This window comes from Terrapene carolina, unplaced genomic scaffold, assembly GCF_002925995.2.
Source record: "Terrapene carolina triunguis isolate 2854851 unplaced genomic scaffold, T_m_triunguis-2.0 Scaffold35098, whole genome shotgun sequence".
Lineage (NCBI taxonomy): Eukaryota > Metazoa > Chordata > Testudines > Emydidae > Terrapene > Terrapene triunguis.
Genome location: NW_020699449.1, coordinates 837,570 through 853,463, shown reverse-complemented (window position 1 = coordinate 853,463; position 15,894 = coordinate 837,570). Strand labels below are relative to the sequence as shown.

Below are 15,894 nucleotides of genomic sequence, written 5' to 3'. Positions count from 1 at the left end.
ATATTCAACTTGAATATTTATTATGCTGGTGCTGAAAATAAAACTCTTCCAAATGTGTTTATTTTCAAAATCCTCAGAACATTTTCCTGCCTCCCAATGATCACAATGCACATAATAGGAAAAGGCTTTGAAGGAAACCAAGCTATCAAAATATTGAATGGCACTGCTGTCAATCAAACTCTAGGACACAAATGCTGGTCCCAGTGAAGTCAATTGGAGTTTTGTCTTTGACTTCCATGGGAGCATTATTTGGTCCATCAAGTGATAGCTTACACAACTGAAATAATTATTCATGTGTTTTTAAGTTCTATACAGAGAAAAACAAACAAACAAAAAACAACCCCAAACCCAGCCATCATTCCAGGTCCTGCTTCTTATGGCATTCTCTCTCTGTGTGTATATTTTTCTATATACACACATGTACACGAGAGAGAGAGAGAGAGAGAGAGAGAGATTCAAGCCACAAAATCCAGATCCTAATTTGAATACTCCAGTTTTTAGAGGAGGGAGGATATGTATCTGAAGTTTTCATTAATCTCATTACAAAGATGGACCATTCACTAAATTTGGATCCAGATCGAGGTTCAGATTTAAAGCTTTCCTAAAGTTTGGCGCTGCTATAAGCTGGAGTGCACTGGCGCTGGAACAATTTGTATAGTGGGGGTTCCCAAAGCCATTGAACAAAACTGTAAACCCTGTATATGATGGAAAATATTTCAAGTTAGGAGGTGCTGCCGTACCCCAGCATCCCTACTTGCAGCACCCCTGCTGGAGTGCTGTACTAGGTCCAACTTCCCTACCCCTATCCTGTTGGATACATACAAATATCAATCATCAATCAATTAGAAATGCTAATGAATAAACTTCTAATTTTCAATAATTTTAAAAACTGAACACACATTTCCCCAGTACACAGTACTTGCAGAAATTCAAAATGTTCACATGCTTCTATGCATTTTCCATCAGGCTCATGCTTTGAAAAGCCTCTCCTCTCTCAAAACTGTTGTTTTTATGAGACAGTGTAAAAATAAAATGTCAGGTCAAGTCAGTTCGCAAAGTGAAAACACTGGCATTGAGAATCACTCCAATAGCATCATCATTATCAGGACTTCTTCATGTTACAGCAGCAAGAAGAAACAGCACAGGAGGGCATGTTAAGTGATCCAGTTTTAACAACACAAGGATGCCAGAAATGTTTAAATACATGGAGAACTCCTCAGGTGACTATGCTCAGTAACATAACTTGGGTCATTCCAACTGGACCACAGCAGGAAATAGTTGCTCCGTTGAAGTTAATGACAAACTCCTACTGACCTCAAACAGAGCAGAACCAGGCCCTTACTGAACAAAATGGATGAACAGCTTGTTGTGTCTCCATCTAATACAATCTATCACACTAAGAGCTAGAAAGGGGAAAGCAATATGGCAATCTAAAGACAAGCCTCTGAAAAATGTCACAAATATATCAAAAGCCAAAATTAGTATTCACTATCTAAATATACATACAAATATCAATCAATCAATTAGAAATGCTAATGAATAAACTTCTAATTTTAAATAATTTTAAAAACTGAACACACATTTCCCCAGTACACAGTACTTGCAGAAATTCCAAGACAACGGATCAAATTCTGTTCTCCATTTACACACATGTAACTCCACAGAAGTCAATGGATTTGCATTCAGGTAAACAATGGCAGAGTTTGATCCAGTGCCTTGAGTTATATTTTGGAGACATGTTTTTCAAAAGTTGAGGGACCTTGAACTTCTACCACAAGAAACTTTGCTAGTGCTAAAAAATTCAACTGACTTACAAGTAGCATTCTATATTTCTAGGTGACCACTGAACTATGGCATATTTCACACATCTTGTTCTAGGACAGTAAACAATAGGGAGTTTTTATTCCATAGAGCTACAATAAAATAATTTCTGCAGTTTAGCATGACCAGCATTTGTGGCTTTTGATTTCATAAATATTCTTTGCATTCATTGAGCTTGCTAATGATTTGATAATAAAATTAACTCATAGACCTAAAGGTCCTGTACACAAACAAAACCTACTTGCAAATATAAAACAAAGAAATAGTAACCTTGTTTTACCTAGAACGGTGGTGCTTTCCGTTGATGAGTGGGGAAGGGAGGTTTATAAATCAGAAGTGTGAGGATGTGCTTCTGTGTGCATATACACAGTTTTAATGATTTTAAACATTTTCAACACACAGAGATATATGTATGTGTATATGTATGTTCGTGTATGTGTAGTATATACGTATTTTACATTTCCAAATCAATGTTAACAAAAATGATCTAACATATGATGCCCCATATACAATCTAAATTAAAATCAACTCCACAGAATATTCAAGGACAAGGCCACTAAAATGCTAGCTAATAACTGCTGGACATAGTGTGGTACTTAGCATTAGAGGTCCTGTCGTAGCCAAGCAGTGGCCACCACATTTAGCTTTCTCCACAGTCTCACTTAGAATACTGTTGCTTTGGTAGAGTTGTTCGAGATTTATACATTGCTGAAAAAGGGAATGGAAGATTTGACGATAAAGACAATTTCCTCCATTTTAATGACTGCAAGGGCCGAAAGATGGTTTATGAATGATGCCTTTTAATGGGCAACATTTTGGAAGATCAAAAGAAAACTTTGGACATCTCTTGGGAGTATTTATTTCCCAACATTCACTCACTCAAATACTGTCTGCCCAATTTCTACATGTATGTAATTTATTCCACCATATTGCAGTCTTACCTCCTGTCTGAGTGATGACTTGAATGTCAGTAGAGAGGGGTCCATCCCCGACAGAAGTAAAAGCAAGAACCTTCACAGAATATGTTTTCTGTGGTACTAAATTTCCAATAGTGGTGATATGGCTGTCAGCCACATTGTGTTTCATCCAGCTGTTGACATGTTGGGTGGGGTCCATGGTGTAATAAACTCTGTATCCTTGAATTTGGCCATTTGGTTCCTCAGGTTCTTCCCATTGTACCAAAATTGTAGTTGAGCTCAACATACGAGCCTGTACACTGCGAGGTGCACTAGATGGTGCTTGTTCTGAGGTCCTTGTTGACACTGGCTCACTGGGTGGGCCCCGTCCAATATTATTTACAGCAACTACCCTGAATTCATATTCTGAATATGGGCTTAGACCTGCAACACTGTAGCGTGTTGTAGCCACCCCATCAATTTCTTTATACAGTTCCTCAGAGTTTTTAGGTTTATGTTGGATTATGTAGTAAGAGACTGGCTCAGGGTTCCCAGAATCCCAAGTCAACGTTATGCTTGTTGCTGTGCTTTCCGTCACCACAGGAGTTCCTGGAGGTTTGGGTAAGGCTAAAAATAATACCATAAAATTAAGTTTATAACCAGTACATAGCAATCCTTCTTTACTCTTAAAGTGTGATATGAAATCAAACAAAGCAAATCATGACATTAAGTGGGTTGCAATGTAGTTGCTTTGGGCAGGAGCTACATCCCCTATTTAGAATTCAACTCTTTCATAGGAAATCGAATTGTTTAGTACTGTTATTTATTCCGGAAACTTAACAGAGAACACAGAAATATCTCAAATCCCCCATTAAAAAAGGTCTTTTGATACATGGCACAATAATGATTTTTACCATAGATCCACTAAGCATCTGCACAAGAACAGCCTTGCAGAGAGAGAGCATGCACTGTTAAGGCTCGATTTTCAGAGGTGCTGGATACCTTCGGCTTTTAATGAACTTAACAGGAGTTGCAGACAACCAATAACTCTGAAAATCAGCCATCAACTTTTTAACCATTGCTGCTTTTGAAAAGTATACGGCCCTTGATTTAGCTAGAATGAAGGTAGCAAAAAACAGTAATGAAAGGAGAGGTTTGCTTATCTACTAATATGATTGCTGCCTGAATCGGTAGTTTATAATTTTAGTAATGCAGGAGTAGGCCAGATAGATGGACTAAATTCAAAAGAACATTGCAAACAAGAACATGTTTTGAAGTGCAACTATACAATAAGGGCTGATCCTGTAAGGAACTGAACTGATCTCTGCCTGCAGTCAGTACAAGAGTAGGGGAATCAACACCTCACGGTGCATGCTCAGTACTTCGGTACTGGATCTTATGTACTGTGTAGTGAGTTTAGGCACATCCTTGAACTGCACCACCCCAGGAGGCCTTCCAGTCACAATTCTTGCTTCCTCCTTGCTCTGTGTGGAATGTCAACATCAGCAGCTAACTATAACACACTTGCTCCAGTTGGATTGGCCAGTGAGTGGGGAGCAGAGCTAAGATTCTGCCCCACCTCTCTCCATTGTGTTTACATATCCTGAAGACGCAATAAGTAGGTATACAGCACTTACTTATTGCTGCGTGCCTGGATTCAAGGTCCAGGTAGACCATACAGGGTTTTAAGGGGGTTGTTGTCATTTGCTTTTACTCTCTTGCACAGGCATGTACTCCAAGTCACAGTCGAGCCCTCAATAATTTTCTGTGGCTATTCTTAAAGCCAGGGCTGGTGCTTCCATTTAGGCGACCTAGGCGGTTGCCTCGGGCACCAGGATTTGGGGAGGGTGGCATTTTGCCATCCTCGGCGGCAATTCGACGGCGGGGGGTCCTTCCGTGCTCTGGGTCTTCGGTGGCAATTCTGCGGCGGGTCCTTCACTTGCTCCGGGACCCGCCGCCGAAGTGCCCCGAAGACCGGGAGCGCGGAAGGACCCCCGCCGCCGAATTGCCGCTGCCGACCGGGAGTGCGGAAGGACCCCTGCCTAGGGCGCCAAAAACCCTGGCGCCGCTCCTGCTTAACGCTTATTTTGCCCTCCAAATTACTGCTTACTGCCACAGCTTTTCAGAACTTAAGAAGTCTGTTAAACAATTATCTGCAAAGACAATTATGGAACCAGTTTCACTTAGCTGCATACTGAAGCACAAATGTATTGTAAATTGTGGAAAAGTGGGCAGCATTAATTGTATTCATCTCTGTTACCTGTATTGCTTGTGCAGAGTCTACCCCTGGTGGAAACACATCAGCCTACCAAAGCTCCCGCCCATACCCTATGCTTCTGTTTCTTACTTTTTGTCCCATTCACATTGCACTTTTGTTTATACGGAAAAAGAAAAGTCGTTATTGCTAAGAAAAACCTGCTATTTGCAGATGACAAAATAACAATGTTTGTTTTCGGGCTTCCGTTTCTCTTTCAATAAATGAGATTATGCATTGTGTAGGAGAATGCAGAGGGAGCTTTTACTGCCCAGGAAACATGCCCAGAAGTTAGCCGTAGTCTAGATCTACATTTTCTTTTGGACTGCCCAATGAAATCTTAGCGTTAACCAGGGGCTAGCTCTATCAGCAGGCACCGGGGCAGGACACAATACGTTGCATTAAGAAGCAACAGAGTTGGCCTTGCTCTTAGAACCAGCCCTAAATCATTCTGCTCTGCATATATCTCAGGGCATCACCACTTGGGCATTTGAGTTGCACAACCCGTGTGACATGGAGATAGGGTTACCATGCGTCCGGGTTTTCTTGGACATTATCTTTTTTTTTTTGGTAGTCCACTCTCCGTCTGGGTGGATTTTTGAAATAAGAGTCAAAGTCTGGGGTTATTGCAGAGCAGACATTATAGCTCAGAACGAGTCCCGATTGGTCTGCTTCCCAACCGGTCCCTTCCTGCATCCCCAGCTGATTGGTCCATTCCTCTGCAGCCCTGATTCCCAGGCCTTTGAGGGGGCCTTGCAGGGAGGCGATGACTGACAGCTGGTGCTAGGTCCTGGGCTTGCACTTGCCACGGGGGCAGCGAACGACACTGCCCCCCACCTCCACTGAGTACTCCTGCCACAGATATGCCCTCCAGCACCCCCCAGATACCCCTCCCAATACATACACACCTCTCCAGGACCCCCACAAAATATTCCCTCCAGGACCCCCAACTCTACCCCACCTCCAATGCTCCCTTCTCCCCCAGCATCCTCTTTTTGGGAACCTGAAATATGGTAATCCTACATGGAACGCCTTGGCAAAGGGTCCCCTGTTCTTTGCAAACAACTCTCACTTCAGACCAGACAAACTCACACACCAAACACGTCTTAAGGACATTTGGCCATAAAGAGTAACATATAAGGTACCGACAGAAAGCTTGCAACTTGTGAAGATTCTTGATCGTTGTGAGATGTACAGACAGGTAATATTTAAGGAATAATGTATTAATATTGAAAATGTGCTTTATGGACTTGGAGTAGAAATTAGTCATCAGGAGATAATGTGTCTTGGTGATGGCCCATTTGGGTAAGGTGTTATAATGCAAAGCTCAACTGTTTAGCCATGTGCAATACTAAGACTTTGAATGGTAAACCTTAAGAGGCAACTATCAATACCACTTGAAGATAAAAAAAAGGAGCTTTACAACAAGGGGTTTGCCCTGTCTGTGATATAGAAACAAAAGGCTGTTTGCAGTATAATACAGAGGAGGGAGAAGCACTATCCATTCACTGACAAAACCACCTGTGGACGGGGAGTGCTTTAATGAGCATGTGGATCTTGATTCTTGAGAAACCATCCCGTTGTGCAACAGACTGAACGTTTGGGGGAGGGAGGGAAATCTACTTTATTAGACCAGAAAAGGTAACTATTGATAAGTATAGGCCCAGGTTCACAGCTTATGATTTATTTTTGTATTGTAAACATTTATTTGCACCAGACTCTCTTGTTTCTAGATGAAATTTTATTCTTTCTTAAATAAATCTGCTTTTGTTTTATTGTAAGTGCTCACAGCAGTGGTGGTTTAAGGTAAAACTGGGATACACGCCATCCTTGGGTGCAGAGGGTTTTCGGTGAGTAGTCAGTGACAGGGCTGGATATCACAGGAGAATGAATCAAAGGGACTCATGTATTGGGGTGCACCTACTGTTAATCTACAAGGCAAAGGTAGGGCTTGCATAGCCCAGAGGAGAGTGTTTGAGTGGTTGAAAGGCTGGTGGTGTCAGGGAGCACCAAAGAAAGACTTCATCTCACTGGACGCAGTGGGTAACAAGGTGACTTACAGTGCTGGGTGCTGAGTACAGTTACCCTACCTAAACACACTTCCGCTACTTGGAGCCAATACAGATCATCTTCTTCTTTAAGGAAGTGATCAATATTGAACAACTTTGTCAGAAAAACAAAGAACAAGTCATGTCTACGTATATACAGATTATATATGTAAAGTACCTTTGACAGTTATCTGTGCTATTGCTTCTATAACACCAAGGGTGGACATAGCAACACAAGTGTAGTTTGCAGACTGCCTGACATCATTAAGCTCAAGGACATTCCTCCCTATTGGCATATCATCTTCGGGCGTCAGATCTTCAGCCCCCAGCATCCATTTCACATATGGCATTGGTGACCCCACGGCAACACAGGTGATGTTAACACTCCCTCCTGGCATAATCTCATGATTGGTAGGTGGGATAGAGAACCTTGGTGGGACCCGGCGAACTGGAACAAAACACAAAAAAAGTAATAACATATACAAAAAGGGAAAATGAGTTTTGCATATAGACTACATGCACTGTACAGACACAATTTAACATTTTAAACATGTTATTCAATTTGCCAAAAAATAAACTACACAAGTATAGTGTCTGCACAAAAAGTAAATTATTCTATATTTACTTGTTGATATCATTAGACACATTCATACAAAAGTTGATTCAGACCTACTAGGGGCCCACAATTGACTAACTATATACTAACAATACACAAACACCATGCAAAAGATACACACACACATATATATATATATATATGCATGTAGTTTGTATGCATATATACATATATTTATATATAATATGCACAGAAGAAAACTGGAGGGTTAACAGCATGCTTGAGTTGAGTACCAAAACCAACTTCAATGCTGCGTACTTCCAGTTGATGTGAATAAATGTGCTGGACCACATTGTCACATCACAGCCCTGGAACACATCACCTACAGTACACTGAAAGTGCAATTTGATTTGCTTTCAGACTCAAAGTGGATGCAGCCTCAAGACCTCACACTAACACTGAAACAAACATAGAAAAATATATATAGTCACAGGAGAAGAAACAAGGCAAAGCCAGTATGAGTACTGGATTTGGTCATGCAGGCAAGCAAATGACAGAATCTGTAGAGAATCATGCTCAGGAAAATGTTGGAGAATCAAAATTACAGAAAGAAACAAAATTGCTAAAACCAAAAAGGAAAACTTATTGGGAGAAAGAATAAAACTAAAAACTGGGGGTTGGATGGGTTGACAGAAACAGGAATTTAAAGGAGGATAGGGTTGGAGGGAGGAGGATATTAGATTAAGCTCAGGTTGTTATGAAGCATCTATAAGGTGGGGCCACTGGGGAAAGAGCAGAACATTTAACATTCAGGGTTCTACTGTGTTTGCATGTAAGGAAAGCAAAGTAAGCTACTAGGATTAGTCATATTAGAGGTTTTCTATATTCAAAATGAGGGGCAGCTGATTGAAAACACATAGCAGGACATCACATTAACAGAATAGTTAATAGTTAAGCAAACACAACACCGAGAAAAAATTACCAGGCAACAATAAATCAGTGTTCCTGCTTCAGATATTCTCTGTGTGTGCGCACATGTGTGTGGGAGGAGGCAGAGGGAGAAGTGACAGAGAGGTAGGTTTGTATTTAGGCCTTTAATTGGACAAAGTACTCTGCACTGTATTTATTTGAGGTTGATGAACCAGAAGCTAATCGTAAAACATTTTTTTTAATTCAGCAAAAAACAAAAAATAAAATAACAGACTATGAGTAACAGAAGAAACATTGTATTAGTTTGAAACCTTTCTGCTGGATTTAGTTAAATTTTGGTGAACTACTATTGACTCAAGAGGGGCTTACTGCGATGGCCTCGTGAGTGAATGACAGGCACGGGGAAACAAGCAAAGAGCATAACATGCCTTCAGCAGCCAATTCAGAGGCCACACACAAAGCAAGAAGCAGGCAAGGTGGAATTTGTAGTATCAAACGGAATGGTTTTAAACAGAGGGGAGTTTAGTTTTCATGCTTGGGCTGCTTAGAGAAGCAATTGCAGGGAAATCATTCTTGAACAGCAGGCATCAATATAAACAAGAAATTAAAGGAAAAGAAAAAAGCAGGAACACTGACCAAGTTTACCAGACCTTAGTGTTAAATGTTACAGGTTGCCATGCACCCAAGTTCATTCTCATCATGCACAACAGTTAGATATCAGCACGCATCAAAAGCCATGACCAGGGCATTCTCTGCTTAAACATAACATTAACTTAAAAAAGGCCACAATGCAGCTACATTCATTTCATTTGTATTCTTTGTTATTGGTTTAATTAATAGTTTTGTAAGGTGGGTAAAAAGTAAAAAACACACCAACCTTCTCGCAGCTCTGAGGGATGTAGGGGGTTTGATGCAGAACACAATGAAATGAGGAAAGGAGAAAAACAAGGGAAACACAGAGAGAGTAAAAAGGCCATATCAAGGCTTTCAACTGCTACTTGAACATCTTTATTTGCTCTAATTAAACCTTCCTATGTCAGCTTGAAAAGTTAGCAATTTCTCGCCGCTATTACGGTGTTAGAAACAATAGCTAGCATCATTTTGAAATTTTCCTCTGGATAAAAAAGGTACACATGCTTCATGCAGTACAGGAAAGTCAGTATTTTTTTGAGGGCGGGAAAAAGGATCAAACAACTTTCTAAGGATGCCATGAATCTTTTCTTGGGCCAAAAAAACCACCCAAAACAAAACAAAAAAGAAAACAAAAAAGGTTGATTGAAACATTACTTCTAACAAAAATTTCAAGATCAAGCTAGATATTTTTGGTAAGATCACCCGCACTACAGTAACGAGCTTAAAGCTGTTTCAGCTTTCACATCTATTTTCCACACCCCACCCCTAGTTTGTAGACATATATATATATATATATGTAAACATATATATATATATATATACACACACACACATATATATATATATAAAATATGTATATAGGTATTGATGTATAGGCCTTATATTGTACAGAAAGCTACATGAACCAGCTGTTAGAAATACTGTCAAAGAGGAACCACTTCTTTCTGTTTGAAATCAAAAGAACACTTTCACAGATTTTAAAATTAATCATTTCTATTACTTTACAGGGAAATATGAATGTATCCTCATAATTCATACCTGTCATATAGACAAACAATTCATTTTTAAGGTACAGCCAGTTTCATTACTGCAGTGGAAGGGATTACACTTTTCCGATAATGTTTAATCTATATATTTAATCTGATAATCTATATATATATATATATATATAGATATATGTATGTATGTATGTATGTATGTAAAGAAGAAATAGAAAAGGAAGAAGAATATACAATTGTGATCTGCATATATTAAAGTTTGAAGCTTTTCCTTTGCAACTCGGCAGCAGAGGTTATGTAGACATACACCTCGTTGCCTTGGAGTTACACCCAGAGCTGATTAGTAGCATACCAAGCAATTACCTCAGGAGTTTGAAAAGAAAACACAAAAGAAAGAAACAAAACAAAATAATAATAATAAAAAAAATGCAAAGCACGGGTCTAAATCAATGCAGGAATAATAGAAGCCAAGATGTAAAAGTGTAAATATACTTACAAACCTTAAGTCACAGGATAGATTGAACTCAAGAGTGCTTTTTAAAAAAATCCCTGTCCTCCAAACTTTTAAAACATATTCCGTTACTGTTACTTCTACCATAGCAGTTTGTTTATTACTATGTTAATTGCACAGACCCTGAGAGTATCTCAACACCCCCTGAGCCTGAATGAAGAGCGGATGCCAGGGTTATGTCATTCCTACCTCTGACATATAGATTGGCAGGGGCAGAATAGCGTGTACCCGCACTGTTGGTTGCAACACACTCATATTTGCCTTGGTCAGATTCTTCGCTCAGTTCAATTTGGAGGGCACCTGTATGAATATAAAATATATAGCCAAAGAGATGGTCAGAGAAGGTTTTCTAGACCCTTAGTTATACACCGCTTAACAATACGAAAAGCCCTGTATGCGAAGGTCCACTCAACGTCGGTTCATTTTCTTGCTAAGGTGCACAGACAGAAAATGATGCGATGAAAAAAACAAAGATTATTTTTTTCACATCATCAGTGCTAGCACAGGAAACAATTTGCATTTGGCAAAAAAAATCACTTTTTAAACAATACTTTTTTTTCCCCCTCGACCATTAAAATGAAGATGGGTGAGACTGCTTCAAGGAAGTATGGCTTTTAAATAAAACAAAAGAGATTAAGTTGTTGGGTTGTTCTATTTTTCTGAGTTTGTTTATTTTTTATAACAAAAGTAGTGCAAAAGGTGGTACTCTCAAAAAAGACAGGATGGGTTTCAAGAAAGTCTTCTGCTGAAGAAAGCCAAAAATGTGCAGCAAGAACAAAAAAGCTGCTTAAAGTGTAAAAAAAAAGAAACTGCATTAGTCATTCATAATTATCAAAATATTCTCTTAAAGAAATAAAACTCCCTTAAGACATGCAGATTGGTAAGAAAAGAAAGATGGTTTGCCACAACTTACAATCTTTTAGTACGTTTGCTGAAAAACAAAGAGCAGTTGAATTAGAAGACAAAAAAAAGTTTAAAAGCATGGTCTATGCCAACAAGGAAGAACCAACCAACCACTGCTGAGGACCTCAGGAGGGCCCCCCCTAAGACACCCATCAAAATCCACGAGTGGGATTAGCAGTGTGGTGTCACAAAACCCAAGAAAAATACAAAACAAGAATTATAAAAGAAGTGAACATTTTTGTCAAAGTATAAAAAACCAGCAATACCATACACCACCAAGAATGACGACTCATTAACCTTTCATTTCCAAAGCCTGAAGATCAGAAGATCCAAAAATCCAGAGATGGGGTAAATCCAAGAAAAAACAACAACAAAAAACAACAAGGAAAAAAAGCATTGCTGTAATTTTGTAGGGGGGGAAAAACCATTTTCAACTTTATGAAGTTAAAAGAAAAAAAGAATTGGAGAACAACAAAAACAAAAAACCTTTTTTTGAAAGATAAAGACAAAAAAGAAGATATTCCATGTTGTCTTCTGCATGTCTGCAACTGTTCTCCAGACCACCTTGGCTTTGGTCCAGAACAAGAACAGCTAAGGAAGAAAAAAAATGATCTTTTTTTTTTTTTTTAGTTTAAAAAAAAAAAAAAAAAAAAAAAGAAAAAAAGAAAAAAAGAAAAAAGAAGACGAAGAAGAAGAAGAAAAAAGAAAAAAGAGGGACAAATGGTACGCTGTGACTGGGCTATGGCCAAAAGACCTGGATATGCTTTCTTTGAAGCATATCACAAATTAAATGTATCGTTTTCAAAAATGAAGAAACAAAATAAGGGAAAGGAAAAGGGAAGTGGAAATAAAGGTCACAACATGAGAATCACTGATCATAACCAAACAGAATAAAGGAAAAAATAAGGATGATGGACATTTCTGTGTTGTTGTTTTTTTAACAGGACAAAGATGAGAGGGATGAAAGGACAGAAAGAATGAGTAAGATCATTCTGTGAACGTTAGTTCAGCACTCTTACCTCTTATTGGTGTACCACCTGGGTGGATAATATGAATGCAAATAAGATTAGAAAGAAGAAGCATTAGTACGAGAAGAAGGAGGCTAGGGCTTTGGAAGAAGAATCAAATTAGATTTACAGAATTAAATAAGGTCTTAAAAAAACTTGAATTACTATACTTTTAAAACAGGAATATATTAGATAGTATTATTAGATTATAAAAGCAAGTTGCACTGTACCACAAAGGGCAAAGGCCACAAAAAGCAGCATTGCCACTCTCAGAGAAGCATCTGAGTTCTTAAGTGTTTGGTTATATAGGGTTAGAAATATATCGTATATGCCTCACATCCTTAAAGAAAAACTTTACAATAATGTATTTAATACATAGTTTAGGAAAATATTGGATATTCTATTTAAGGGTGTGTATATATATATATATTCTCTATATATATATAGATAGAGAGAGAGAGAGGATACACTGAAGGCTATCTGGAAACAAACACTGCAGTTTAGATTGGATTATGGCATTCACTGCACTCTATGTGATACTTGTGTACTGTTTCTTCTAGACAGGTGTTGCTATGATTGATACAACATTTCTGTGGAGGTGTGTGTGTGTGCCACTACGGAGATCTGGTGACTACACTGACTGTTAGTAAAATGCATGCCATGCATTTTAAGAATAATAATCATCATAATAATATAATAATAATATTCTGAATATGGAAATTAGTGGGGGTGAAGTGCGCTTCAGAACTAAGCACTTACCAATAGATTCTGGAGATTTAAATACGGAGAGAAGAAAGACAGCATAAAAATATTATTATATTCCTTATAATTTGGCACAAAGTTTTCAGTTAAAACTTTATATACTAAATAATCTATGTCACATGTGAAAATTAATTCTTAATTTACATTAACAGTAGGTTAATTTACACAGTTCTGCTGACAACAAGCAAAGAGTCAGTTAACAAGACGATTTAACATCACAGGACAGGTCAAAAGCTGAGAATTCTGGGAAGACAGGTGATTAAACAACTTAGATTCTACAGCAATATCACTATCATTGCCAAGGCAAAAGGCTTATTATCACCCCATTATATTATTTGGGGATAAGCTTTAAACTTGATAAATTTAGAGTTATCTTTTTTTTCTTTTCTTTTTTTAAATCTAACGAGAGCAAAAGAATAAACTAAGGTGGGAAGGGTGGGGGGTGAAAGGACTATTAGGGAAGTGCAACGGGCAAAGAGAGAAGCAAAAGCTGGAGTCTACACCAAAAGCAGGCTTCTGTAGATCCAGACAATGTAGGATTCAGAAAGCTTTAGCGTGGGTGCACATTACTGTGGCTAAATGTGTTGGAAAAATGCTCAGCCAGCAAAAAGCTCTTTTTTCATAGGTTACCCAAGGACTTTTTTTACCCACCCACCCTTTTTTCTACAGGTATGGTTACGCATGGGAAAAAGTACTGTGTTTTATGTATTTGTGAGAGGAAAGAAGTTGTGTCCAAACTGGCTAATCTTTGGTGGCTTCAAATGTGGAAAAGACAGCACAAAACACACTTTTTATTGAATATTTTTAGTGTCTAAATATGAAAGTTTTGGTTTTGATGAATATAACCATTGGCACTCCTTGAAAGTTCTGAATGAAGTCCAATGTTGAAATAAATTTGTGGAAAAAAAAAAGGAAAGAAGAAAGAAAGAGGAGAAAATGGATCCATCAAATACTGCGGAAAAGCAGTAAAGAAAAAAATATCAAAAATACAGTCACAGCAGTGAGCAATGTGGAGTGAACAGAAGCTGCAAAACACACACACACAGACGGACTCTGGAACAGGCTATGACAGCATCACAGACATGGACAACACATTCAGTAACACAGAAAAGAGAAGAGGAAGAGAAATTTTTACCTATAAATAAAAAAAAAATAGTGTGAGAGAACAACTCTGGGTGTTAGTGGAAACAGTAACAAGACCCTACCTGATCGTAATTGTTTGATACGTCCATTGTTGTTGCTTGTGTCAACAGGTAAGAAATCTTTGAACCAAGTTATTTCAGGATCAGGATTGCCGCTGGCTGCGCATAACATAGTGGCTGTGCGAGTGCGTTCGACCACCTTCAACTGGGGACCCATATCAATGGTGGGAAAACCACGAGGAATTTGATCCTCTGAAAAGGAAACACACAGTTTGGTTTTATAACAATCTTTCACATTTGTTATATAAAAACTCATTCGTGTACAACATACAGACCAAGATTCATAGCCACAGCTCCAGCTCCTTTGCATTGAAGTGGCAGCTAAGGTCTTCCAGAGTAGAAGGGGGTGGAGCAGAGAGCCATACACTCCACCTGATCCTCAGATGCTGTAGTGGCTCCTATGGGACCACAGCAGCCAGTGTAACTAAGAGCAGCTCCCACTTGAGCTGTTCTAAGCAGGGGCGGCTCTATGTATTTTGCCGCCCCAAGCACGGCAGTCAGGCGGCTTTTGGTGGCGCGCCTGCAGGAGGTTCCCTGGTCCTGCGGCTTCGGTGTACCCGCGGCCGAATTGCTGCCGAAGCCGTGGGACCGGCGGACCTCCTGCATGCCGCCGAAGGCTCCCTGACTGCCGCCCTCACAGCGACCGGCAGGCCACCCCCCGCGGCTTGCCGCCCCAGGCACGTGCTTGGTGCGCTGGTGCCTGGAGCCGCCCCTGGTTCTAAGTTATGCCAGGGGTTGTCAGCCTAGAATCAGGGGAGCATAAAAGGTGGCTCAGAGACAGCTTTCCATCAGATATACTGTGTCTCAACTTGGCATAGCTGAGGATCTGGCCGACTGTGTATTATGCACATTCTTTAAACACCCAATCATCTGTGCATGGTCAGGCATTATCATACCAACACTGTTCCTCTTGAATGTGTCCTCTTTAATGTATGTAGAATGTTGACTAGTGATTAGGGCATTAGCCTGGGACCAGGAAGACCCACGTTCAATTTCCTCCTTTGCCCATGAGTTTGGGCAAATAATTTAGATGCTGTCTCAATTCTTCATATGTAAAATGGCGATAATAGCACTTCACTATCTCAGAGGGGTAGTTGTGGGGTTGAATACCTGTTGTGGGGTTGAATACATTAAAATATTTATCAGGAGCTCAGGTACTACAGCTAGGATAGATACATAGAATAATCATAATGATTTTGAAAGTATATACATAGTATCTTTCATACAAAGAACTCAGATATTATGGTAATGGGCCTGGTGTATAAAAACCTAGGGTTGAAACCCTGGTCCTACTGAAGTCAATGACAAAACTCCGGCTGACTTCAATGGGGCCAGAATTCCACTCTCCATACATAGATCCTAGGGGGATTTTA

At 39.4% G+C, this 15,894-nt stretch overlaps 1 protein-coding gene across 7 annotated transcripts in view; it reads right to left on the bottom strand.

Moving 5' to 3' along the window:
• Nucleotides 1-14,708, bottom strand: part of PTPRD (protein tyrosine phosphatase receptor type D) — a 184,095-nt gene extending 169,387 nt beyond the window's left edge. For 5 of the 7 annotated variants that reach the window (XM_024213897.3, XM_024213898.3, XM_024213900.3 and 2 more), the window contains exons 1-5: nucleotides 14,525-14,708; nucleotides 10,837-10,947; nucleotides 9,383-9,394; nucleotides 7,198-7,467; nucleotides 2,763-3,344 (exon numbers count right to left, since the gene is read on the bottom strand). In XM_024213897.3, coding sequence (XP_024069665.2) covers nucleotides 2,763-3,344; nucleotides 7,198-7,467; nucleotides 9,383-9,394; nucleotides 10,837-10,947; nucleotides 14,525-14,678 — 1,129 coding nt within the window. In that variant the 5' untranslated portion in view covers nucleotides 14,679-14,708. The remainder of the gene's footprint in view (nucleotides 1-2,762; nucleotides 3,345-7,197; nucleotides 7,468-9,382; nucleotides 9,395-10,836; nucleotides 10,948-14,524) is intronic. The other 2 variants (XM_024213899.3, XM_024213905.3) reach the window with 1 other exon arrangement.
• Between the last annotated feature and the right edge of the window lie 1,186 nt (nucleotides 14,709-15,894).